The sequence below is a fragment of the Lynx rufus genome, unplaced genomic scaffold, assembly GCF_022079265.1.
Source record: "Lynx rufus isolate CCGP_SWC_20201006 ecotype Redwood Valley unplaced genomic scaffold, mLynRuf1.p SCAF_14, whole genome shotgun sequence".
Taxonomy (NCBI): domain Eukaryota; kingdom Metazoa; phylum Chordata; class Mammalia; order Carnivora; family Felidae; genus Lynx; species Lynx rufus.
The window spans coordinates 6,925,860-6,950,942 of NW_025814828.1; the positions used below are offsets into that span (position 1 = coordinate 6,925,860).

General features: G+C 49.7%; 1 protein-coding gene across 1 annotated transcript in view; it reads left to right on the plus strand.

The window, feature by feature from the left end:
- The window catches only part of WWC3 (WWC family member 3), a 120,079-nt gene that overhangs the window by 18,241 nt on the left and 76,755 nt on the right, over nucleotides 1-25,083 (plus strand). Inside the window, exon 2 of the mRNA XM_047075877.1 lies at nucleotides 24,558-24,667. Coding sequence (XP_046931833.1) covers nucleotides 24,558-24,667 — 110 coding nt within the window. The remainder of the gene's footprint in view (nucleotides 1-24,557; nucleotides 24,668-25,083) is intronic.

Sequence of the window (25,083 nt, forward strand, 5' to 3'; positions counted from 1 at the left end):
CCACGCTCGGCTCTGTCTTGGAACCGTAGACACACCCACTTTCAACTTTTAAATACAGATTCGTGTACTTATTAGCCATTATACCTTTAAAATGATTAATTAGCATTTTTCTTAGGCCGTATATCACCCAGCCCCTTTAAAAATATGGGTCACCCTGAAGTTCTCTATAAACACGTAACTGATGAGACGCACGTTTCCCTGAGTCATCGCCGGCATCTCAGTTTGAAATCTGGTGCCAGCTCAGTAAATACTCGGGATCAAAGTCTGCGCTTCCTTCAGATGGGCTGATTTTTATCTTGTGTAAAGTGGAGAGACCTATCACGTTCTTTCCATCTGTTTTGGGGTGGCTGGTAGCCACTTTTTCGTCGGTTGCAGTGGCTGCCATCGCTTTTTGCACCGGGGAAAATAACACCCTTGGCACGCTTTTGTTGTTGTCAGGGTTAGAAAACCATGTGGATTAATCCCAGCCGGGTGGTGGGGGAAGGAGCAAGAGCTAAGCTGGTTCTTCCACCTTCCAGAGCTGCGGGATTAGTTCCTGGAACACTCACCAAGCTCATGGCAGTTTAAACGACTTGGATTGCACAGGAGCTGGTCAGTGTCACCGCTGAGCTCTTCATCGATGGTGTGACAGAAAATAACAAGCATGCCGCTGAGTCGTTCCTCTTCTTCCCAGGATCGTTTTTTTTTTTTTTTTATTTTTCTTTAAATTTTATTTTTGAGAGAGAGAGAGAGACAGAGTGCGAGCGGGGGAGGGGCAGAGAGAGCCGGAGACAGAATCCGAGGGAGGCTCCAGGCTCTGAGCGGTCCGCGCAGAGCCTGACGTGGGGCTCGAACTCACGGACCGCGAGATCATGACCTGAGCCGAAGTCAGACGCTCAACCGACGGAGCCACCCAGGTGCCCCCTTCCCAGGATCCTTTTTTACATTTCACTGGTGGCTGGTTGCTTTACCTCTCCACCCAGAGTAGAAGAAGGTGCTTTGGCGTATATAGAACTGGTAAAAGAAATGAAAATGGACAATTTTCCGTGAAGCCGACCAATGACATGGTAGTAACACAGGCATGTGAGTTACTGGAATTGGTTTTGTAAAGCAGTCAGCTGGTCACGTTTGCAAAGCTGGGAGGTGTAAGTGGTTGGGGTTTTTTTTGTCACCCAAACAGTAGCCCTACATTAAAGTTGAACATTCTTGTATTAATTAATGGGTTCCAAAGAAACTGAAGTTCTTTGTTCTTCCCGTGAAAGTAAAGGTGAAATGAAAGTGTGACCTTTAGGCCGTCGTTCTTTTCATAATTAGGTCTTACACACGCTAGAAAGATAGGATCGAAGAACTCTCCAGAAGCAAGGAAAAGAAAGTGCTAGAGAAAGTACTCGATCGCAGTGCGGTTTGTTTATAAAGGAGTAAATGAATGCTATGTGCGGTGGTCCCTCTTGGTAACTACCTCCCCTCCGGTGGAATTGTGTCATAAAACGGTGTCTCACCATCTCTGGTCAGTATTCAGAAAACGAGATCTCTGAAATACCAGCAGGAACCGTCTACCGTGCCAGAGGCCGAGCAGCATGGGCTTGACGCCACAGGCATATTTCTGTTCCGAGGTGGCCCTTGCCCCTCAGGTGTCCTCAGGAATCTCAGACTGTGTGTTGCCATCGACAGTCACGGGGCCAGGTCCTTTCGGCCCGATGCCGTCTCCAGCCCTGGACGGTTAGCCGGCTCACGGTTCGAGCGGTCGGCCTTTGGCTGGGCTAGCCTGGGCTGCCGCTTCCAGCTCCCCTACCCCCTTTGGTCCTGGTTGGTTCCCCTAAGAGTCCATTATCGTTTGCTCTTATTTCATGTTCATCACGAACACGTCATGCTCAGTGCTTACTGAGGACACCCGTCCAGTTTGCATTCATCTGTGTAAATTGCACTCTGGGTCCTTCCATCAGTGTGGGGGCATGATTTTAAATGGGCACACTGTCCTGGTTATGTTGCTCTTGAGTGCCCTGTAGCTGGGATTTTGTCACGGCTTTGTATTTCTGAATGTTATGTGTCTATTTATATTTTTGAAAAATGCGTTGATTTTTTTTTTTTTCAAGAGAGAGGGAGGGACAGCATGCCATACTCTTTACCCAGGATGAGTGCAGCATCAGGTAAAACCCTGAGGTCTTAGCCACCGAAATGCTCTCATTTCTGTATTAATTTAAAGTTGCACATATGTTGGGGCGCCTGGGTGGCTCCGTCGGCTGAGCGTCCGACTTCGGCTCAGGTCATGATCTTGCGGTCTGTGAGTTCGAGCCCCGCGTCGGGCTCTGTGCTGACAGCTCAGAGCCTGGAGCCTGCTTTGGATTCTGTGTCTCCCTCTCTCTCTGCCCCTCCCCCGCTCATGCTCTGTCTGTCTCTCTCTGTCTCTCTGTCTCTCTCTGTCAAAAATGAATAAAACATTAAAAAAAATTAAAAAATAATTTAAAGTTGCACATATGCATATGTGCAACCTGGTGCTTTTCAAACCTAGATGCAAGATCAACCTGGGGTGCTGTATATTTGTGTTTATTTGCATTTACACACACACACACACATACACACAGCACTACCCTAGGAGATTCTGATCAGCAGGGTCCAAGAGGAAGCCCCCTTTGACCCATTTCTCTCCTATTTTTACACTTGATCTTAGGCAAAAGGCCGAGAAGCGATTCTCCTATTTTTAAAGACTGAGGTAGAATTCACATAACATGAAATTAACCACTAGCCTTTCCCCCCACCCCCCACTAACCATTTCAAATGGTTAATCCAGTGGCATTTAGTATGCTCACAGTGTTGTGCAACCGCTGTCTTCTATCTAGCTCCAAGATATTTTCACCACCAAAAAGAAAACCTTGTACCCATTAAGCTGTCACCCCTCATTCCTCCCCCCTTTCAGCTCCAGGCTGCTTTCTGTCTCTATTGTTTGCCAGTTCTGGACGTTTCGCATAAGTGGAATCATAGACGATACGGTCTTTTGGGTCTTGCATGATGTTTTCAAATTCATCCATGTCATAGCAGAGATTGGGGTCTCATTCTTCTTACGGCCACCTACTGTTGCATTACACGGAGCACCCCACTGTGTCCCTTTGTTCGTTCACGGACACTTGGGTTGTTTCTGCCTTTTGGCTGTGGTGGATAGAGCTACTGTGAACACGCACTGCCGGTGTCTGTTTGCAGACCTGCTCTCAGGATCGCTGGGTACGTCCCTGGGATTGGATTCGTTGGGTCGTATGATAATTCTACGTTTCACTTTTGGAAGAACGACCCAACTGTCTTCCACTGTGGCTGCGCCATTTTACAGCCCCACCAGCAGCGTATGAGGGTTCCAGTTTCTCCATACCCACGTCAGTTCTTGTTATGTCCTGTTTTCTTGTTTGCTTGCTTTCTTGCTTTTTAAAAAGAAGGCCATCCTAGTGGGCATGAAGTGGTATCTGTTGTGGTTTTCATGTGCATTTCCCCGATGACTAATGATGGTGAGCCTCTTTTCATGTGCCTGTTGGCCATTTGTATGCCTTGGAGAAATATCTATTCAAGCCTTTTGCCCGTTTTTACATTGGGTTGTTTGCCTTTTTGTCGTTAAATTTGACAATTTGCTTCTACTCCCTGGATATTAGACCCTTATTGGACGCTATGATTTGTAACTGGTGTCTGTTTTGGAAAAGTTCTGGTGGGTTCAATTAGCGCAGATCTGGACCAGTGATTCTTGAGGCATCCTACAACACCTAGAAAGCTTTCTAAAAACAAACCGACCCCCTCCAAAGTGCAGCCTCCTACCCTCAAGCTACCCTGGGTTCTGATAAGCCCCCTCTCCCCCCACCCCAAACAAATAACCACATGGCAAAGCAGCGGTTAGAGGTGCCCGATGACCTAACTGAATGGACAGGTGTCATTAAAACAGAGAATCCAGCAGTTCATAGAGAATCCGCCAGCATCGGCTCCCCGCTCCCCCTTCTCCAGAATGTTCTGGGCGTTCGGTAAATGTGCAGCAGGCCGCCCTTCCTCATGCTCACGCACATTACAGGATGGCCTGGGCCTCCCGAAGGACCGGCACCGAACCTGCCATGTTGTTTGGCCTCTCAGGTAACAATTCATCTGCCTGTTTCTCCTGTGCCCTGGGGGAAGGGCACCTCAGCATTGCCGTGTAAACCCTTGAGCTGCGTGCTCATGTTTCTTTTCAGTTTCTTCTGATGGAGAGAGCACTATTGGTGCTTGCTTGAAACGTCATCTTAATCATGTTAATGTGGGATACTGTGGTTTTCCTCTCGAAAGAAACACATTGTCAGCCTGGGTTCCCTCTACCTTCTGTACCCTTAACTGCAAAGGATGGCTGAAAGCTTGGCTCAAAACCGAGAGGGTAGGATGGTTCTGGGTCCGTTGGTGGAACTTTCTAGTGAAAGAAGTTCTCATCTGATAGGAAGCTGGGCGTGGGGGTGGAGAGGGCGAGATCCCCAGGGTTCTCTGCTTCATAGGAATCTCTTTATTTATTTATATGTATTTTTTAATGTTTTAATTTTGTTTTTGAGAGAGAGAGACAGAGCACGAGCAGGGGAGGGGCAGAGAGAGGAAGACACAGAATCCGAAGCAGGCTCCAGGCTCTGAGCTGTCAGCACAGAGCCCGATGTGGGGCTCAAACTTGGGAACCGCGAGATCGTGACCTGAGCCGAAGTCAGACGCTTAACCGACTGAGCCACCCAGGCGCCCCTGCTTCGTAGGAATCTCTTAAGAGAAAATATCTTCCGCCGATGCTTGAGCCATCCTTTACCACCTTGGCGGGTCCCTTCTTGTTCCTGGGTTCATAGGGGCTGAGAGCCTGTCATGTTCTGTGTACATGGTTCTTCCTTCCCGTGCCCTCCGCTCCAGTCTGCCACCTGCACTGCTCCTCCCATGTCTCCAGCTGGTGGTAAAATGACTTAACTTCCATACAAACTTTGGGAACCACATAGGGACTCCTAAGAATAGATTCTGATGGATGGGAAAAGAAAAGAAAAAGATCGCCTCAAAGGGATTCAGTGCCACAGCAGTGCATGTGTTTTATTAAATTCCACGTTACGGTGCAAGGTAGTTTTGCTGGGCGGTTTTTATGGGATCCTTATGTGTTGCATCACATTTAGCCTTAGAGGAAGAACGCAACAAAATGTGTTTTGAATAATCGCCTGGTCAGCCATACGTCTCCTGCTTATTAGCACGTGCCCTCTGTACCAGTTTTAAAAAATCAATTACTATTTTGGAACTACCGTCTCCCTGCGAAAAAGGAGAAGCTGGCCCTGGGGTACGTGTTGCATTTCATTGTTACTCCGTGCAGAAGCCTATCTTCGTGAAATGTAGGTAGCCCGCGTACTTGGTTGGCGCTTTTCTTTTCTTGCCTTTTTGTCAGACCATATGCCTTCTGGGGCTTGCCCTCGTCTGCTTCCTAGAGCGTTTCCTGCACTTGGCACGTGGCAATGCCGTCCCCTGGGTAGGAGGAGAGATAATTGTTTGATTATAGCTCCAAAGATATTTTAAGTATTCAAGGTGGAATTCTCGGTTTGAAAAGCAGATGCTGGGGGGCACCTGGGCAGCTTAGTCGGTTGAGCGTCCGACTTCGGCTCAGGTCACGAGCCTACGGTTTGTGAGTTTGAGCCCCGCATCGGGCTCTGCTGACAGCTCAGAGCCAGGAGCCTGCTTCGGATACTGTGTCTCTCTCTTTCTCTCTCTCCCTCCTCCACTCACGCTGTCTCTCTCTAAAAATAAATAAATAAATAAACATAAAGAGAAGAAAAGCAGATGCTTGTGGAAAGTAACCGATGGTGCGCTCCCGAACTGTGCTTCCCGACCCTGCTCACTTACCATCTTCCCTCTCCGGGGCAATGCCACACACACAGGAGGCAGGTGACTACCCGCCTTTGAGCGTCACTTACCCTAGGGTCTCAACCCCGACTTCAAGTTACAGTGATCCAAGGAGCGCTTACAAGCTAGTGTTCCTCGTGTGCCACCACGAGTCAATTAAGTCCAACGCCTTGGACAGATCCAGATGTCCCTGATGATTCGAGTTGCAGCCAGGGTGGAAATCCACTTTCTCACGGGCTCCCTCTTGTTCACGGGACTGAAGGAATATTTGTTGACGATTTCAAGCCCTTTGTGACACTTGGGCAGATGAGCCTTGATCTTGACGACCAGAAACACGGAGGTTTGTAGAGGAGAAAGAAAGGTTAGAACAGCTACAAATGCTGTTATATCATCGTTCTGGGGCCGTGAGACGGGGGATAAGGATCTGATGTTCTGCTGACCATAAAAATCATTTATGTTCCTGTTGAAACGTTTCCTCCTCTGAGCCTTCTGTAGCGTTCTGCGCCCCTGCCACTGAGGGGATCTGTCGGGTGGTGACCATTTGTTATTTCTTTGCTCCCGCCTGAGATGAAGTCCTTGAGGAAACTCTTGGCACCTCGGATCTCAAACAGCCTTCCTGCACTGACTATTTGAACAAGCAAATAGCCCTTTATAGTTTTCCCACAGCTTGTCCTAGGGCGTGGGGCCCCCAAGCTCTCTCATCCTGAGCCAAGATTATATGCCTGAGCCGGTGAGCATCATCTATACCAAGCTTGGTGCCCATCTCTGCTCGCACGCCTCGTGCGTACCGTTTGCTGGGCTGTTCCCGGGAAGGACTTTCCCACCTTTGTGCCTCACCTTGGTGCAGTGATTACGGACTCGAGTGCCCACCAGGGCTGGGATCCCAACCACGTGACCGCGTGTCAGGGGTAACCAGGAGCGGTGGGGACCGTGGCCAGCTAGCAAGCCGCCCCTTCCGACGGGGATGGCCCTCCTCGGCTTTTGTCACGCTTTGTCTTTGGGGCTCATCACCCCCGTGTGCCGGTTCTTCTGATGTTCAAGAGAGGTAGAAATTCAGGTGTTTGAAATGAGATCTTCTGAGTTTAAGTATTGGCAACTCGATGGGGTTTCGGTAAATCACCGTGAGGGCCGGCGCCGCAGACCAGACAGAACACGTCTGCAGGCCGAGTTGGCCTCCGGGTGGCTTTGGAGCCCTGCGCTGCCAGCTCTCGCCGCCTGGCTCGCCTTTCTCCTGGGCGGAGGGGAGCAGGAGCGCGATGGGAGCGCGGTGGCGGCCGCACTTGTCTGTACGGATCGTGGGAGGAGGAGAGGAGACGGAGCTCTGTTGGATTCTGGGTAAACTCTCCCTTTTAAAAAATGATTTGTTTGTGTAAACACACCACAATCCAGTCCAACCTCTACCGACAAGTACTGCTGTGTTCACATGTCTTCTGTAGTCTTTTTTTTCTTTTTGTAACCAAAGGAACCAAACCGTGGTCATGTATCAGCTAATTTGATAGCCACTCTTTCTCCCTGATCAATAACCAAAGCCCTTCCAAATTATTCCAGTGTGCTGTTAAACACACTTTAAAAATTATACCAGGTAGGGGGCGCCTGGTTGGCTCAGTCGGTTAAGCAGGTGACTTGATATCGGCTTAGGTCAGTATCTCACAGTTTGTGGGTTTGAGCCCCGCGTCAGGCTCCCTGCTGACAGCGCGGGGCCTGCTTGCGATTCTTTCTCCCTCTCTCTCTGCCCCTCCCCTGCTCTCCCCCGTCTCCCTGTCTCTCAAAATGAATAAAATAAAACTTAAAAGAAGTCCCCGGCGCCTAAGCGAAGTCTGACATGTGGTAGGTCCTCCGTGAGTAACTCTTGAGTGATTGTCAGCGGGCAGTAATTTATCGGATCCTATCCTGTCCTTATTGTTGGTCGTTTTTCCTTTTTTTCCTGTTGCCGTACACAGTGCTGTGATGCACCTCTTTATACATTAAGCTCTTTACACATTTTAGCTGATTTTCATAGGTGGTACTGATGACCTCATGGCCGGGCAGTTGTTTGTTCTGGGGCCGTCCTGCACATTGTAGGATGTGAGCAGCATCGCTACGTGCCGGTAGTTCCTCCCCTTGACGCTCGTGACAACCCCAAATGTCTCCAGACACTGCCAAGTGTCCCTGGGAGGCCAAATGGCTCCTGCGAGAGCCGCTGTGCCGGAGGGATCAGCCAACCAAAGAGTGGCAGTGTATTTTAAGATTTTCAACTTACAATGTGTGCTGCTCCGAAGAGATATTTCAGCAGACTGTGGTCAGCTGCCTTCCTGTACTCCCGTTTTACCCAGTCTCCTTCCCCCGAGAGATCAGAGCGTCCCCACTGCCCTGTGACCGGAGCAGTGCTGTCCAAGACGGCACTGTGCGATGATGGACATAGTCCGTGTCTGCCCTGCCCGGTATGGCAGCCGCCAGCCGCGTACGTTCCTTGAGTACTTGAAATGTGGCTGGTGCAACTGAAGGGTGAAGTTTTGATTTTATTTCATTTTAATTAATTGAATGTTAAATAGCCACATGTGGCTAGTGGCTGCCACAGTGGACAGTGCAGGAATGCTTCTCTCTGGCTCCCCAAAATAACCCACCCTTTCTCAAAGCGGCCTTGCTGAAAATCAAATCAGTAGCAGGTTTTGGGGCAGCGTCTCTGTGGTTGGTGTGGGTTTGCTGTTGAGTTTGGCTCCTTCTTTCGCTACCTTCCAGCCTCCCAGTTAGGAAAGCAATCTAAAGAAGTAAAGCCTGATTAAGATACGAAGGAACTGGGCTGCCCTCTGGCCCCCTAAGCCTGCCTGGAATGTGTTTACCTATAAATCTTGATGGACCTGGTTTGGGAATTCCGGCTTTCAGTTCCCCTTAACTCCTACCATCCACCTTCTCCTTTTCAAGACCTTTCCTCCCTACTGGCCTGTGTAGATGGATTCTTTATCTGTTCACCCCTCCCTTTCTTCCTCCATCCTTCTCTGTCCTTCTGTCCATCCTGCTCCATCCCTCCGTCCACCCATCCATCCATCCATCCTTCCACTGACCCCCATCCAATTATTTATCCATCTGTCCGTCCCTCCATCCACCCCTTTGTCCATCCTTCGGTCCATCCCTCCACCCATCCTTCCCTCCGTGCCTCCGGCTTTCCCCCTCGCCCTTTCTCCCTTCATCTGTCTTAGCATAGTGCACTCCTGCTGTAAGGTCAGGGTCTGTGCGAAGTGCTGGGATGTCAACATCTCTGTGTTCCCTGACTCTGTGGTGTGCACACACTAGGGGGGGCATCCGAAGGCCCCTGCCCTTCAGTGACGATTCAGAGCAGAGTTGGGAACGGGATTGCCTGGGCTCGTGGTGAGGGGGCCTCTGCAGGGCGGGGGGCTATGGATGCCTAGGGTGAGAAGGTGAGTTAAGGTCATTTCAGGGTTAGAGCGCTGGGCTGCTTTGGGGAGGATAACGAAGACCAGAGGCCTGTGTCCCCGCAGGCTCATTCTCTGCGATTGGGTTTTCAGGCCATCACGTCTGGAAGTCCTTTGGTCTTCCTTGGTTTCTGGTCCTGGGACTAACTCCTTACTTTGCTCGTGTCCCCTCTGCCATCGTGAAGCGGACCTCAGGCCCACAAAAGGAACTCGCGGTGGAGTCTGGTAGGCAGCGTTCCAGTGATCCGAGGGGCCTGGCGGTTCTGCGTGGGTCACGAAGCAGACCCGATTGACCTTAGCTGTGCTCTTTGCTGCCCGTGCTGAACTCTGCTCAGATGGAACCAGGCTCCGAGTGCTGGCAGTCCGGGCTTAAGGGTGTGCGTTGACAAGTTGGACGGAACAAATGTATTTCAGAAGAAGAGCCGGTTACTTGTTCTAAGTGTGGCTTTCTGTTTTGGAGACAGCCAGGTGCCGTGCTTTTGCTCTAAGCGGCTGGCACATCCGGAGAGGAGCAGCCCAGTGCTCAAGGGATGCTTCCGTGGGCTTCCTGGTGGTGGTTTTCAACATGGGAGGAGCCATCGGAGAGGGCCGGAGCGTGTCCTCCAGGGGAACTGACTCTAACCCAGAGTGCCCGGCCGGCCCGGAGGGGCCTGCACACGCGGCCCCGTGCTGGTACTTGGCAGGCTCTGTGTGGACATGAAGGGTCTTCCAGAGGCTGTAGGGTCTAGAAATTTAAGCCAGAGCGGCAGGGGCATGAGAGGAAGAAGCCTGGAGCCGGCGAGCCTGCGGGACGTACCCTGGCTCAGGTCCAAGGAGTGTAGACTTTCAAGCGGTTGTTAGAACGCCGCATGTTTATTGTGCTCTCTCGGGTGGGAAACGTTAGCTTCTTTTTGGTTCTGAAGGAGAATTTGGGGCTCACTATTAAAAAAAATTTTTTTTAATGTTTATTTTTGAGAGAGAGAAAGAGAGAGAGAACACGAGCAGGGGCGGGGCAGAGAACGAGATAGAGAGAGGGAGACAGAATCCAAAGCAGGCTCCGAGCTGTCAGCACAGAGCCCGACGCGGGGCTCGAACCCACGAGCTGCGAGATCGTGGCCTGAGCTGAAGTTGGACGCTCAACCGATGGAGCCACCCAGGTGGGGCTCACTATTAAGCCACCTCATGGGGCTGCTCAAATATTGTTGGCTTGCAGTCCTACTCTGAGGCTTAAAAAAATTTTTTTTTTCAGTTCCTGCAACTCAATATTGAACAAAATGACAGATTCCTGACAGCAGTGCCTGCTGGTTTGGGGGTAGCTGCTTTTCTTACAGGACATCCTGACTCCAGCCCAGTAACACCTGGACTGCCTCACTCATTCATTGGGTCACGGCCCGTGCGTTGGGCCCCCTGCTGGTGATGCTGCGATAAGGGCAACGGTGGCCTGTTCCCGCCTCTTTGGAGAGTATCAGGGGAGCCTGGCATCGTCGAAACCTTTCCACCAGTGACGACTTGCCCTTTGGGTAGGCGTGCCTTCGTGCAGATACACACCAAAGACCTCAGACTCAGCGCCTTCCTGGTGTTACTGAGAAGGGAAACCAGCAGGGTAATCAGCAGGGTGACGGGAATGAACGGGAGTGGTTACGGAGTGGCGCTGGGGTTCCTGATACTCTCCCCGTAGCGCACACCCTCCGGGAGGCTGCCCCCCTCACCCCGGTCCGGGTCCCAGCCCTGGCCCTGCGACTGTTCCCCTGGCCCCGTGCTCCTCAAGCTTTGTTTCCTGCTCACGCCTCTGGTCCCTCCTCCTGCCGTCCACTTTCTCTACAGCCCAAGGGATCTTCCTGCGCAGCTGATGTGATGATGGCGCGCCTAGCCTCCACTCCTCCTGACTTCGTGCCACCTACGGACTGCGGCCCTGCTTCGTCAGGACGGCCCACGCCTTCTGGGGGACGCTTCCCTTTGCCGCACCCGCCCGTGCGCCGTCCGCTTGGGGCCAGGGCAGGGCCCGGTCCTCCTGGGACTGGCCTGCGTGGCGCTGGCAGCCTCCTGTGCCCTTCCCGGGCAGGTCGGAGGCGGTCTTGGTGCTCCTCTCTCGGGCTTTGAACCTACCGCCGGTGAACCGGCCCTTCCCCCGGGAGCCGCACTGTCTACCTGGTGCCTCTTCCCCTGGGCAGGGAGCCTTGGGCACGGGGATCCTGAAACCGGACTTCCCGGACTGGCAACGTTGCATATAGATGCGAGCGGCATTCTGGGTGTACATGTAGGCACATTTTTCCAGGGAGGAGATCAGTGGCTTATCTCAGATTCCCAACGAGATCCGAGACCTGGAAGATCCGCTGTCCCAGAGAGCTTAACTGACTCCTCGTGTCCTCTCCGGGCGGGCGTTTCTTCCGAGGAGCTTGCTGGGTGGTGACTGAATGTCTTAGATGTTCGGGCATGTCCCCTTTGCTTTTGTTCGTGGATTCAGATGGTGATATGTGCAAAGATGCATTAATAAAGAATGGACTTCTCATGCCAAAAAGAAAACAGATTGCAGAAATGTGGCTGTTTTCTTCGTGGGGGGAGAGGTAATTCGTGCAAAAAGAGATGTGTGATGAAGTCCTTTTACTCTTAAAAGCCTGGTACAGGACTTCCTGCAACTGGGAACAATCCGAAGGGGTGAGCTTGATCTGGACGCTGTTTGCAAAGCTGAAATTGAGATCACGGAGCCCGGAGGACTGTGACGTCACCACTGTGTGCCGCTCCTCTGAAAGGATGGCCAGGACCCTCCCTGGTTGCCTCCCCCTGTGATGCCATTTCTAAAGAATGTTATTGTTGGGCCTCTTGGCTCTCCTCGGCCAGTGAGGTTTTCCTCTCTCGTTTCAGTTGAGTTTACTTTTTCCGTCAATTGTTACTATTTATTTCTTTTTTTCCCAAATCCTTCCTTACAACCTCCCCTTTTAATTTTTAAATATCCCTTCCTGTCCGTTGTATTCAGTACTAAGCTAAGAATCAAACTTTTGTAACACTGTATTTTATTTTTAGAGTGAAGTCCCTCATCCGGCATTTTGTCCATGTTAAAAATAAGACGGTCATTAACTAACTTCCATGAAGTACTCCCGTCAGAGTAATCCTCACTAGAAGTTTCTCAGGAGGATGATGGAGATAGAAATTATTTAGAGGTGGAGTATGGTGCGTGTATGCTTACAGGCACACCTGGGGTTTGGTTCCAGACCACTGCAGTAAAGCGAGTGTCGCAAAGCGAGCCCAATGAACTTTTTCCCGGTGCATATAAAAGTTATATGTATACTATACTATAGTCTGTTAAGCGCACAATAACGGTATGATGTCTAAAAAACAGCGTACGTGCCTTATTATAACACACTTTATTGCTGAAAAATGCTAGCCATCATCTGAGCTCTCAGTGAGTTGTAATCACTGATCACAGATCACCGGAACAGTTAGACTAATAAGGAAAAAGTTGGAGATGTTTAGAGAATTACCAAAATGTGAGACAGAGACGTGAAACGAGCGAATGCTGTTGGAAAAAAGGTGCTGATAGACGTATTCTATGCAGGGCGGCCACAAGCCTTCGATTTGTGAAAAAACACAATATTTGCCAAGTGCCATAAAAGGAGGTGTACCTGTATTTTATGGCATCTTTAGTTCTAGTGTTTTCCCCAGGGATGGTGGTTCCTGCCTGATAGATTCTTGGAACTGTTTCAGTTTTGCTTGGAATCCTTGCTGTGAGCTCAGTGGGAGTGCAGGGAGCCAGCCAGCGACCCTGCAAGGGCTTCTTCCGAGTCCTCGTCTGGTCTGGGTATTTCTTAGGCATGCATCCCCGAGCTCAGGTTCCTGCTGGGTGAACTGGGGGTGATGATCGTGGACCCATCGCTTAAAATTGTGCTGACTGAAGGAGACTCTCCCTGTCTGGCCAGAGCACAATGCGGGTTTGCCCCCGGCTGCCGGGTGTGGCCGCACACTTTCAGTTGTGTCTGCAAGACTGCGGGGAGGTGGGCGGTAGCCTTACACCGAAGTGCCTAACGTATGACTGGGTGCACTTGCCTGTGGGTATAAACCAGAGCATCGCCCTTCCCAGTACTGCTGACTGCTACGGAAGGGAAGGAAGGACTGTTTTGTATCGCATGCACCACCAAAAGACAAGTTTCATAACGTCCTATGTACCATGCTACCCCTCAGAGGTGTGCTGTGCTCTAAGATTTTCTTTTTAAATTTTTTTTTTTCAACGTTTATTTATTTTTGGGACAGAGAGAGACAGAGCATGAACGGGGGAGGGGCAGAGAGAGAGGGAGACACAGAATCAGAAACAGGCTCCAGGCTCTGAGCCATCATCAGCCCAGAGCCCGACGTGGGGCTCGAACTCCCGGACCGAGAGATCGTGACCTGGCTGAAGTCAGATGCTTAACCGACTGCGCCACCCAGGCGCCCCAAGATTTTCTTTTTAAACGAAAGCACTGATTGCGACCTGCCGGGTGGCTTTCACTGCTCATGAATGGGTTGACTACACACGAGAGCCCGATACAGGGTAAGGTGATGAATGAGTGCAGAGGATCGGAAACGGTTACTTTAGAGAGTGTGTCAGCATGTGTCCAGCTATTTGGAGGACGTTCTGGGACATTGTTGAGCCATCACTTGGAATCTGTGGATCAGAATCGCCAGAGGCGCGTAACAGCTTAATGTGAGATGACAGTGAAGCTGGCTGTTGTCCAGAGTGTTTCATATGATTTGGAATCTTGACATTGTTTCTTCCCACTGTAAATCATATGAAACACTCTGGACAACTTACAATTTTGAGAGAGAGAGTGCAGGGGAGTGGCAGAGAGAGAGAGAGAGAGAGAGAGAGAGAGAGAGAGAGTCCCAAGTAGGCTCTGCATTGTCAACACAGAGCCCGATGTAGGGCTCGATCTCACAAACTGTGAGATCATAACCCGAGCTGAAATCAAGACAAGAGTTGGATGCTTTACTGACTGAGCCATCCAGGCGCCCCTGTGTGTGTGTGTATTTTTAATACACCTTTAGTGAGGTGTAATTTACACAGCACAAAATTCACCCATTTCAGTGTAGTTTGAGGAGTTTTAGCAAATGTATACAGCTGTATGACCATCACCATGAGTTGGTTTTCGCATATTCCCGTCTCCCCCACCCCCGGCATGTCCCCTTTCCTGTTCCAGTCCCTCAAAACCACAGATCTGCTTTCTGTCTTTTATGTGTATTTTGGAATGCCTGCTTTTCTGGTTCCTCTTTGGCAAAGACAGATTCCAGAAGTCAGACTTTCCTGGAAGTCGTCATTTCTCCACTTTCCCTGCTGAGAGAGAACTGCAGTGGCTGGGACCCTCCCTGGTGACCAGCTGCCTGGTCTGGAGCCCAGGGAGGAGGACAAACTCAGATTCGTCTATACAGGTTGGGCACTGAGGGCCGCTGGTCTGCGTGGGCGTGGAATGGGCGCGTGGGCTTTTAAGGCAGCCGTGGACTATTGGAGGACCCACAGCTGACTTTGGGTCTCCTCGCGAGGGCCCCTCAGCCTGCCCTGGCTCCCGTCGGTTAGTGCCGTGGGTCCAGGATGCCATTTCTAAGTCGACAAGCCCGCGTTTCCTATCGCATAGTAAACAGCCCCTGAGCACCTGTTAGTCCCATCCCCGAGAGGAAGAGAGGCGTCCGCCACGCTTCAGCTCGCTCCTTGGGATCCAGTCTCTCAGGCCTCAGATCTGCACACCTGCTCTTGAACATATTCTGTCGAGACAGAGACATCTAAAAACAGCTCTAGAGCGACCGCAGACTCCATTCGCCATCGATCAGATCAAGCCGGTAACTTCCCCTGCGTGTGCGGTTGTGGCACCTACGGGACACTCTGGAGCTCCGTGGGGGCAGGGCAGAGTTGGGGGAGATGCGGTTCTTGCCCAGAAGGAACCAACAGTGGGGGAGATGCGACATGAACGAATCACCACGTTCTGCTTGTAGGTTTCATAGATGTCCCAGGAGGAGAGAGAGTGCTGAGGCTGGGAGAGAAAGGGCTGCCTACTTCCTGCTGGGACGTGCTGGGTACGGACAGGAGGCATTCCGTGCCACATCCTGGGACACGACTAGGATTTGAATTGGAGGGGGACGGGAGGGAGGCGTGTCAAAGGGAAAGGACAGTCCAAGTCTGGGAAAGCAGTTCCTGAAGGTTGCTGGGAATGCAGGTGAACAGCGAGGAGCCGGAGGGAAGCAGAGTTCCCTGCATGAAGTTTTGTAGTCTTAGAAACCTTAGAAAGCATCTAGGATCCCCACTATGGGCTTGTGGAAGAAGGCTTTTCAGTGTAGATATTTCCTAAGGGCCCAGCATCTCAGCGGGTGGATTTCGCTGTGACCTTTTGTGGAGTCAGGTGACGGTAGAGCAGGGGAACCCCTCGGGCCATGCTGTCCCGCCCAGTAGCCGCTGCCACATGGGCGACTGTGCATGTCCCATCGTAGTGAGCCCGAGATGAGGTGGGCTGTGAGTAAAACGTACACTTTGTAGAAAAACAGGTAAAATATCTGTTTAAAATTTTTATCATCATCATATGTTAAGTGATAGTTTTTTCTATATATTGGGTTTCTTAAAAAAATACACACACACACCCATACACGTATATATGTATATATATAGGTTTTTCTTGGGGGGGGGTAAGGAGGGGCTGAGAGAGGGAGAGAGAGAACATCTCAAGCAGGCTCCATGCTGATGCAAGGCTCGATCTCATGACTGTGAGATCATGACCTGAGCCGAATCACGAGTCGGCTGTTTAACCAACTGAGCCACCCAGGCGCCCCTATAAAATATCTTAGTAAACTTAATTTCACCGGTTTCCTTTTAAGTGTGGCTGCTAGAAACGTTTGAATTCGGTATGTGGCTCTTGTATTTCTCTTGGATAGCACCGCCCTAGAGAATTCTTTCCACCCACTGGGCTGACGTTTATCTTCTCCGGGCTCTAGCTTGTACCGTTGGAGCTCTTTCGTGGAGGTGGACAGTGTTTTCTGTTGTCTGGGGACTGGGCACTTGATGGGCTCCATGAGAAATTCTTTTTCTCTGTGATTTTCACGGCAGAGGACCCTGCTGGCTGGGGCTCTCGGGCAGATGGCTGTGCTAGGGTGCCCCTCTGGGTGTGGTTTTCTTTGGGTGGTACACTCCCATCACATAGCGGCCTGGGGCCTGCTTGCTCCACTCTGCATTCTAGCACCTGAATCCCAGGCTTTTAAACTGCGTGCCATTTGTGCAGTATTCTGCTAAATCAGAATGATAATTACATTTTTCCAGTTTCTAGACAAAAAAAAATACGGAGTATGTAACAAGTTTCAGAAACCTTGATAATGGTCACGGCCTTTCAGCCTCACCACCCCGCTGTAAAGATGAGAAAACGGAGGCCACAGTGTGACAGGCATTTGCCGAGGCTCGTCGCCACTTAAGTGGTTCTAGTTTCCTTGGTTGGAGGTTGTCTCCCGCAAAGTTTACAAAAGTTAATTGCTGTCTGTGTCCACTGTCACTGCGATTCAACGAAATATATACCGAGGGACCCTGTGCTCACTCACGCACCAGCTCGTGGTCTTTTTTGGGTGTTGTGACTTTCTTTCACCAGTGCGTGAACCATCTGAGAACCAGGAGGATCTCTGGGGAGGGGGAGCCTCTGGGAAGTTTGCTGGTCTCCCGAAATACCTCCTAGACTGGTTGCCTTCGGACAGTTTATTCTTTGCCGGTCTTGCCTCTGTTTGCTCCCTTCCCGGTAGACAGGCCCACGCTCAGGAAACCAGGGCATAGGTGAGCCGTCGGCTCGGTCGGTAGAGAATCAGAATAGAAAGCTAGGGGAGGTCTTCAGGGACATTTCCTCAAGCTGTGTGGCCTGCCCAGCTGCCTTTCTTCCTTCTCAGGATGTATCTAGAAGAGCTGTCAGAGGCAGGAATGAACCCACAGTGCCTTGGCCTCCTGAGCCCTGCTTTTCTTGTAACGTAGACCTTGTGAGCTCAGTCAAATTCTGAGTGCCCTTTTCTCTCTCGAGTCTGTCTCTTCCCGTTGTTTCTTGACTGCTCGTTGGTTCCATTTTGGTTTTTATGTGGTGCCGGTTTCTGAAATTGTCCCGATCAACTTCTCACACAGTCTCGTGAAGGCCCGTTGTGTGCGAGGGCTCTGGCTTAAAAAGGTGGATTAGAGAAACAGCATCCTTGCTTTCAAGGAGCTGACAGACCAGTAGGGGAGGCAGCCAGGTGAAATAGCGATTGCACTACAAAGTGACAGCACTGTTGAGAACAGAAATATGCGCAGCGGTCCTTTTCACCCGTTCCCCCCCAAGACTCCATGGTAGGGGAAGGACAGACTCTCCAGTCCTCTCCAAATAATGCCTGCGCTTGGCTAACACGGTTGGAATCACCAAGGACGCCCCTATAACCAAGGGAGGCGAAACACTCAGACTTTTCACTGATTCTGATTCTCTCTGCCCTTCGTCCGGATCTCCGAATGCGTTAGCCAACCAAGTGCTCTAACAAATGGCTCAAAATCTCAGTTGCTTAACAGAAGTTTCTCGCTCCTGTAAGTGCAGTGGGGGTCCCGGGGGTAGGGAAGGGGCTTCCCAGACCCTCGGATCCATACAGCCTGCTCAGTTCTGTGAAACCAAAGTGCGCTTCTGATCTCCAGGACTGTAAGATAAAAAACCTATGCTGTTTAAAGCCACCACGTTTGTCATCATGCGTCCCAGCGGCAAGAGGAGACGAATACGGTCCGAAACGAGTCTCCTGGAGACACAAGAGGGAGGCAGGAAGGGGAGCGGCCGCAGCCCGCGTCCAGGCTGTAACTAAAGAGGCCACCCCCAGTTAGCACGAGCCTGGCGGGTTTGTTGGCTCATCCCCATTTTGAAGATTTGGAAACCGGGGCTCAGAGAGAAACAGAATGACTCATCCAGGGTTTCTCGGCAGTAAATGGCTCTCTTGGAACTGGCACCGACTGGGGCGGCCCGATGCCACCTTCTTAAAGAGCCCTGGGGGATGCAGCAGGTGGAAGGGAACGAAAGAAACCGGCATCTGTGCCGTCCATCACTCTCTCCCTTCTTGTGCACCGGCTCTGGTAAGATTGGCCAGCGACACGTACTCCTCTCCTCTGCTGAGGCCGAGAAGAACCGTTTGTTAAGGGGAGACTCCGCGAGGGGACTATGTCCGAGTGGTTGTTGAGGGCAGGGGGCACCTCTCCTGGCCGGCGTCGCTCAGACGGGGCGGCGGGGTGAGGGGCTGGTGAGGGCCGGCCGGTGTCAGGGCATGCGTTGAAGCGTGGGGACGGTGGGTGCCCTGCTTCTCGGTTCATCGCTTTCCATGTTTCCCCAGCTCCCCCGCATCGGGAAAATGCCATCAAACTCAGGCTGTGCTCGCTACCTACTTGTTGCCTGAAAGCAAAGCCCGCTTGTGCCTTACGGGTTTGTTCTGAGCCCTTGAGCAAGCGCATTGTAGATTTCCCCGGAGGGTGATGAGGCAGACCGTCTCTTACCTCTCTGTCAGGGGTCACGCACTTGGGCAGTTTATGTCAAGTGCTTACTGGAAGCTCACATTCGTCATTGACAATAAAGAGCAGAGTGTCGGGACATACCTGAAGAGGTGACTCGAGGTGCCTGGTAAATGGGTTATGCTTTTTACTGCAAGTGATGGAAGATTCCAGCATGGCAGAAAGTGGTGCTAATGCGGAGTGAAAGGGCACGAGGAAATAGACCAACCAGTGTACGAAATTGTATGTGGTGTCGTATCAGCTGTGGAAAAGTGAGCTGGAGGACAGAGAAGAGAGGAAAAGAAATGAAAACGTGAATCCAGGGCTTCTGGGCTTTAGGTGATTCTATCTCCTATTCTTCGTACTTTACTGCGAATGTTTTACATTGGGTTGGAGATACGGGGAAAAGAGCGTCATGTTCTTCAACCTTGAAAATTTACTTCTTGGACTCTTGAGGAAGATAGTTGTAAATGCAGATTATGAGCTTTCTAATACAGAGATGTTCCTTTCATCATAGTTTTACAAATTGGGATGTAATTCACATATAGCACGAAACTCACCATTTAAAGCGTGCAGTTCATGAGTTTGAGTGTATTCATATCGTGCAGCCGTCACTGTCTCATTCCAGAACATTGTTATCCCTCCCAACAGAAGCCCCACACCTATTAGTGTCACTCTCGTCCCCTCGCCCCCAGCCCCTGGCAACCACTGATCTACTTTGTGCCCCACTGGACTTGCCTGTTCTGGCCATTTCTTATAGATGGAGCCACACAACACATGACCTTCTGTGTCTGGCTTCTTTCACCCAGTACGATGACTTCAAGGTCCATCCGTGTTGTAGCAAGTGTCCATACTGCGTTCTTTTCTTGTGTTTTTAATGGCTATATAACATGCCATTGAATGGGTAGACCGTGTTTTATTTATCCATCCATCAGTTGATGGCCCTTCGTTGTTGCCACCTTTTGGCTATTGTGAGTAATGCCAGCATGGACCTTCATTTGTGTGGATGTACGTTCTCATTTCTCTTGGGTATACGCCTAGATGTAGAATTACTGGGTCATATGGAAACTGAGTGTTTAACTATTTTGAGAAATTGCTGCACTGTTTTCTCAAGCACTGCTTATGAATATTCGTATTAACAGAAGTCAGGAAATAATGTAGCTTGTCAATAGTAGGAGAGTGCTTAGGTGAATTGTATTAATCCCCTTAGCAAATGCTTGGTAAGAACGCAAGTTCTTTTATTGCTAGATTACGTACTAGGGGTCAAAGGCAGTTGAAATGGGATAATTGTCCCTATTTAAGATTGAGCTTAGTCTATTCTACTCTTCTAGGTGATGTTTGCAGATAATTTAAGAAGGGAGACAGAATACTTGGGCTATAGTGTTAGGCCAGCTCCAGTAATTTGGGGGGAGGCTCCAGGTATGAATTAATAAGTAAAGATGTTACACGTTACAAAGTTGAGTGGAATAGACAGGACAGAAAATTGTATATACTGTGTGAGCGTGACTGTGTCAGAAAAAACAAATTAAAAGAGCACAGAGGGGCGCCTGGGTGGCTCAGTCAGTTAAGTGTCCAACTTCGGCTCAGGTCACGATCTTGCAGTTCACGAGTTCGAGCCCTGTGTTGGCCTCTGCTGACAGCTCAGAGCCTGGAGCTGCTTCAGAATCTGTGTCTCCCTCTCTGTCTGCCTCTCCCTCGCTTGTACTCTTGTTTCTCTCCCTGTGTCTCTCTCTCAAAAATAAATAAAACATTAAAAAAAGAGTGAAAAGAACACAGAAAAAAGGTGGAGGAAAACACAGTAAAATAGGAATAATGGTTTTATTTGAGTGGCGGTATGAATGGACAGTTCTCTCCTATTCAGGTGTAGTTCCTAAACTTTCTGTAATGGAAACTGTAATAGAAACAAAAATGCCCCTGAGCCTGTGTGTGGTGACTGTGGGAAGGTGTCGGCTGGAAAAATCTAGCGTCAGGTTTCTGGGGAGGTGAGAATTCAGGAACTTGGGCCGGCCTGCCTGTGAGTGAGTGAAGACAGAACTTTGGGTTTGCCTTAGGGAGGACTCGTAACCCCAGTCTGGGCCTATCCTGGCACTCAGTGCCGTGCACCTGCAGACAGCCACTGCGCTCGAGGAGGGGCCGTTGGACATCAGTGTCTCCACCCCCTTGGAGGGATGAGCGTCACCAGGATGAAGGGTCACAAGATTGTCCCGGAAGAAGCCCACCACCTTGCTGAGGGTGCTGGTCGTCTCTGGCTGAGTATGAGATCCTCCCCCACGTGGCTCCAGGCCTCCCCCTGATGTACAGGAATCCTGCTTTTTAGCCAACAACAGCCAGAAAGCACTCCTTGCTGAAAAACTAACACCAAAACAACTCCACTGTTCCAGACTCCCAGACGTTGGCCTTCTGACAGTGAAAAGGGAACCAGGATTTATTCAGCTCTCCTCATTACATCAACGTGATCAAATACATCCTAAGACCGAACCTCTCATCTGAAGTGATTTAGTCATTACTGAAGCAATGTTACCCACCAACACCCTCCTTGGGAGAAAGACATCATTTTGATATTGGTACAGTTTCAAATATTCAAGGATGGCCTGTGCTGTGCAACAGAAAACCGTGAAGTCTTTGTCCCATAAATATTTCGGAATGATGATTAGGACAATCAATTTAGACACGCTCGATGCTGTTGTTGAAAGTCAGGCCAGAATGTGCCTGTGTGCCATGAAGTCGCAACCGTCTGGAAGTCTGGAGGGTGTGTCGGCCTGGTAGATGGGTGAATCAGAAGATCGGCATGGATGTTTATTGTAATGTTCTGCAATAGGAGGAAAAGCCTTCTCTGCATTTCACTGCCTCCTAATAGAGGACAGCCTGGATCATCACCACAGATGTCCACTGCGGGGTCTGACGATAGACTGGGAAGGGAAGTGAGAGCTTAGGTGTCTTATTGGTTTCCTATTGCCGCATCACAGATCACTCTGAGATTTAGTGGCTTCAAATGACAGTGAGCATTATGTCACGTGACTCCTGTGGTGCAGGAATATGAGAGTTTCACTGGGTGGGCCTTGATTGGGTCTCACAAGGTGTCGTGGTCAAGATGCTGCCCGGGGCCGAAGTCATCCGAAGGCTTGACTGGGGCTGGTGGACCCACTCTCAAGGTGGTTTCCCCATATGGCCGGCCAGTTGGTGCTGGCTGTTGGCAGGAGGCCTCAGTTCTTCCCCATTTGGGTCTCTTCATCGGGCCGCTTTAGGGAGCTCACAACCTGGCTGCCAGTTTCCCCCAGAGCCAGCAATCTAAGAGAGCAGGATGGAAGCACAGTGTCTTTTATGACTGCATCTCGGAGGCCACGCACCGTCATTTCCTCAGTATCTTGTCGGTTGCACAGCTCAACCCTATTCTGTGGCGGAGGGGACTGTGTGAGGCCATGAACACCAGGAGGCAGGAGGCATTGGGAGCCCTCTTAGAAGCTGGCTGTCACGGGTGTCCTGCTGTAGGCATGCACGTTTCATTCACAGTATGATGGATGAAGCCAGGGAGCGGGTTTATGTGCTCCTCCTTGCTGTCAGCTGGCCCCTTTGCCGCGTTCTGCCTGCCCAAGGGATCCCTATCTTTGCCTTCTAGCTTACCACTTCTGTCTTTTGGGAGCTGGGAAACGTCATCATTGAGCCTGTTCAGACTACCATCAAGTGAGTAAATGGGCTCAAGGTGTAGGCCCTGTGGATCGATAAGACCAATAGCAAGGACTTGATAAACTTCTATGTGGGTGCAGGGACCTTACTCTTGGCGTGAGCTGGACTCTGAGAGGCGTGCTTCCTCCTCAGCTAGCTTTGTAGTACTGATTCTGTGGATGACTGTGCAAACTCCATGCCTTGTTTATTTTTTTTAATTTTTTTTTACATTTATTTATTTTTGAGACAGAGAGAGAGAGCATGAACAGGGGAGGGTCAGAGAAAGAGGGAGACACAGAATCTGAAACAGGCTCCAGGCTCTGAGCCGTCAGCACAGAGCCCGACGCGGGGCTCGAACCCACAGACCGTGAGATCATGACCTGAGCCGAAGTCGGACGCTCAACCGACTGAGCCACCCAGGCGCCCCTCCATGCCTCGTTTAGAAAGAAAGTGGAGTCAGAGACATCCGGCTTCTCTATCGGGCCAACATAAAATTCACTACTAGAACAGTAGAGGTGTCATTTGGTTTATTTTTAGAACAACAAGTATGGAAGTGTTATTATAATCCCCTGTACTGGCTATTGGACAGAAAATTGAAAAGATGAACTTCAGAGAGTTTTATAACAGTTCTGAATTATGAATTGAGTTGGCCTCAGTAGCTCTAGTTCAGGATTCCCACCTCTCTTTGCTGACGAAATGAGATCACAGATGTAAACGTGCTTGGAATGCATCTGTGCTTGAGCATTTTTCCCCCAGCTTATGTGCGAATCAAGAATGGCAGAGATGTGCTCAGGGCTCCATTTATCGTGAAGTAGCGTCGTTTTTGGTGTGGTTTGATCCCATTCAGGACTTGAATCACGCACAACGCCCTACTGTTACCTGCTTGACTTGGAGCCACGCCGCCATCACGCCATCCCCGACCTGAAAAGGAATCGTGCTCCGGACGTTGGTGTTTCGGGACGGCATGGCGTGCACTAGGCTCATCCTGTGATGTCGTGTGTTTTGAGTGCATTGTAGTTGGCAGGCTGTCTGTGGTGTATCTTGCCTTCTGTATATTTCTGTTTTGATGTTGACTCTAACATCTAAAAACTATGTATAAAATGGAGACAAATTACAATCTGTTCCATTCTGATGGCGCTTATCAGTTTCTAAATGCTACTGGGAGAGACAGAGCCTTGTTGTTGAACCAGTTTGGGGAAATAACATGTTCAGAATTCATCCTGGTCTTGTGAGGTTTGGCTGTGGTTGTGGTATCTCACTTTCCTGGGGCCAAGGACTTGAACAGAAGATGTGGGAAGATTGAGGTGGTGAAATTTAGGTTATCGGATTCCCATGCATACCAGTCAGTGTGCATTTATAGAGACGACCGAAGAGATAGCTGCCCAGACTCAGACAATTATAAGGTGTGGCCTGTTTCATCCAACAGCTGTCTTGTCAATCATTGTGATCATGGGATGTGGGGGAGGGGACGTCCTCCCTAAAGAAACCCATCTGGAAACCTTTTGCGTATCTATGTCAAGCCAAGGTTTCCTTAATCAATTGTGCTTCAAGGAGAGAGGTCTGTAGACAATGCGCTTTTGTTGTTTTTCTCCAGAAAACAAAAAAGGACCCTTGGCAATTTCTGCCTCCTACTGTATAAGGAATACAGGCAGTATTTATTTAGTAGGTATCTCCTTGTATTGTCGCCACGCGTGCTGGGCTTTTTGCATTTGGTCAGTGGTTAATGTTTCACTCCTTAACTTCTGACGCCCAGTAGGTGAAACTTACCAATACATTTCAGATAGATTTAAGCTGTAATGCATGCAAACCGTTGTGTGTGTGTGTGTGTGGGGGGGCATCTGTAAAGGAATGAGAACAAAACATAGGTGTCCTCTTGTGGAAGGTTCCAGTGTCATCAGCTCATTAAACGTAGTGCTTGGAAGAAGATGCTCGTTTACCTGTTTTGTAACTGTCCATATCTCTTTTCGCTGCTATTTAAAGTTGCACTTTGACATAGGAATGCTTTTAACTGCAAGCGTACAGATATTGTTGCTGATTATTATTTGGGCAAAGCCAGTCAGTTAATTTGCCACCTAAATAGTTGGAGCAAAGGCAGTCAATTAGATGACATAATATCTAATTTTGTATTAAAATCTAATTCTGGAGTCGATTCAAGCCAACGTACACGAAATTGACCTGACTTTCAAATTTGCTTTCATAATTTTATTTTGCAGGATAACAAAGCCATTGACCTTTGCCGATTGTGTTGGGGATGAACTTCCTTTAGGATGGGAAACTGTATATGATAAGCAAATTGGAATTTATTACATGGACCACATAAATAGTAAGTAGACTGCCACATTTGAGTTATTACATGTGAATGAGTTTTCATGTTGATCTCAGAGATGCTAAGAACTCTTTTTGTACAGCTAAAACAATCGTTACTATCCGATGCGGCATTGGACTGGATTTTATAAATGTAACCTGAAGTTTTTGTTTGTTGAGTTCTTCAGAAAGTGAAGTGGTTACGTAGCTACCTTGCTTGTGTGTTGCTCCAAAATGCACGGAAAATGTTGAATGGAGAGTTTTAATGGCTAATAGAAGGACTACGTTTCCCAGGCAGTCTGGAAATAGAAAGATCTTTCATAATGAGAAGGTTGTTTATTGCAAAGCGGAGCTTACGGGTTCTTGGAACAATGAACACCCAAGTGATTACCTTACCTTCATTTTGTCTTACACATTTAATTTTAACTTGAATAC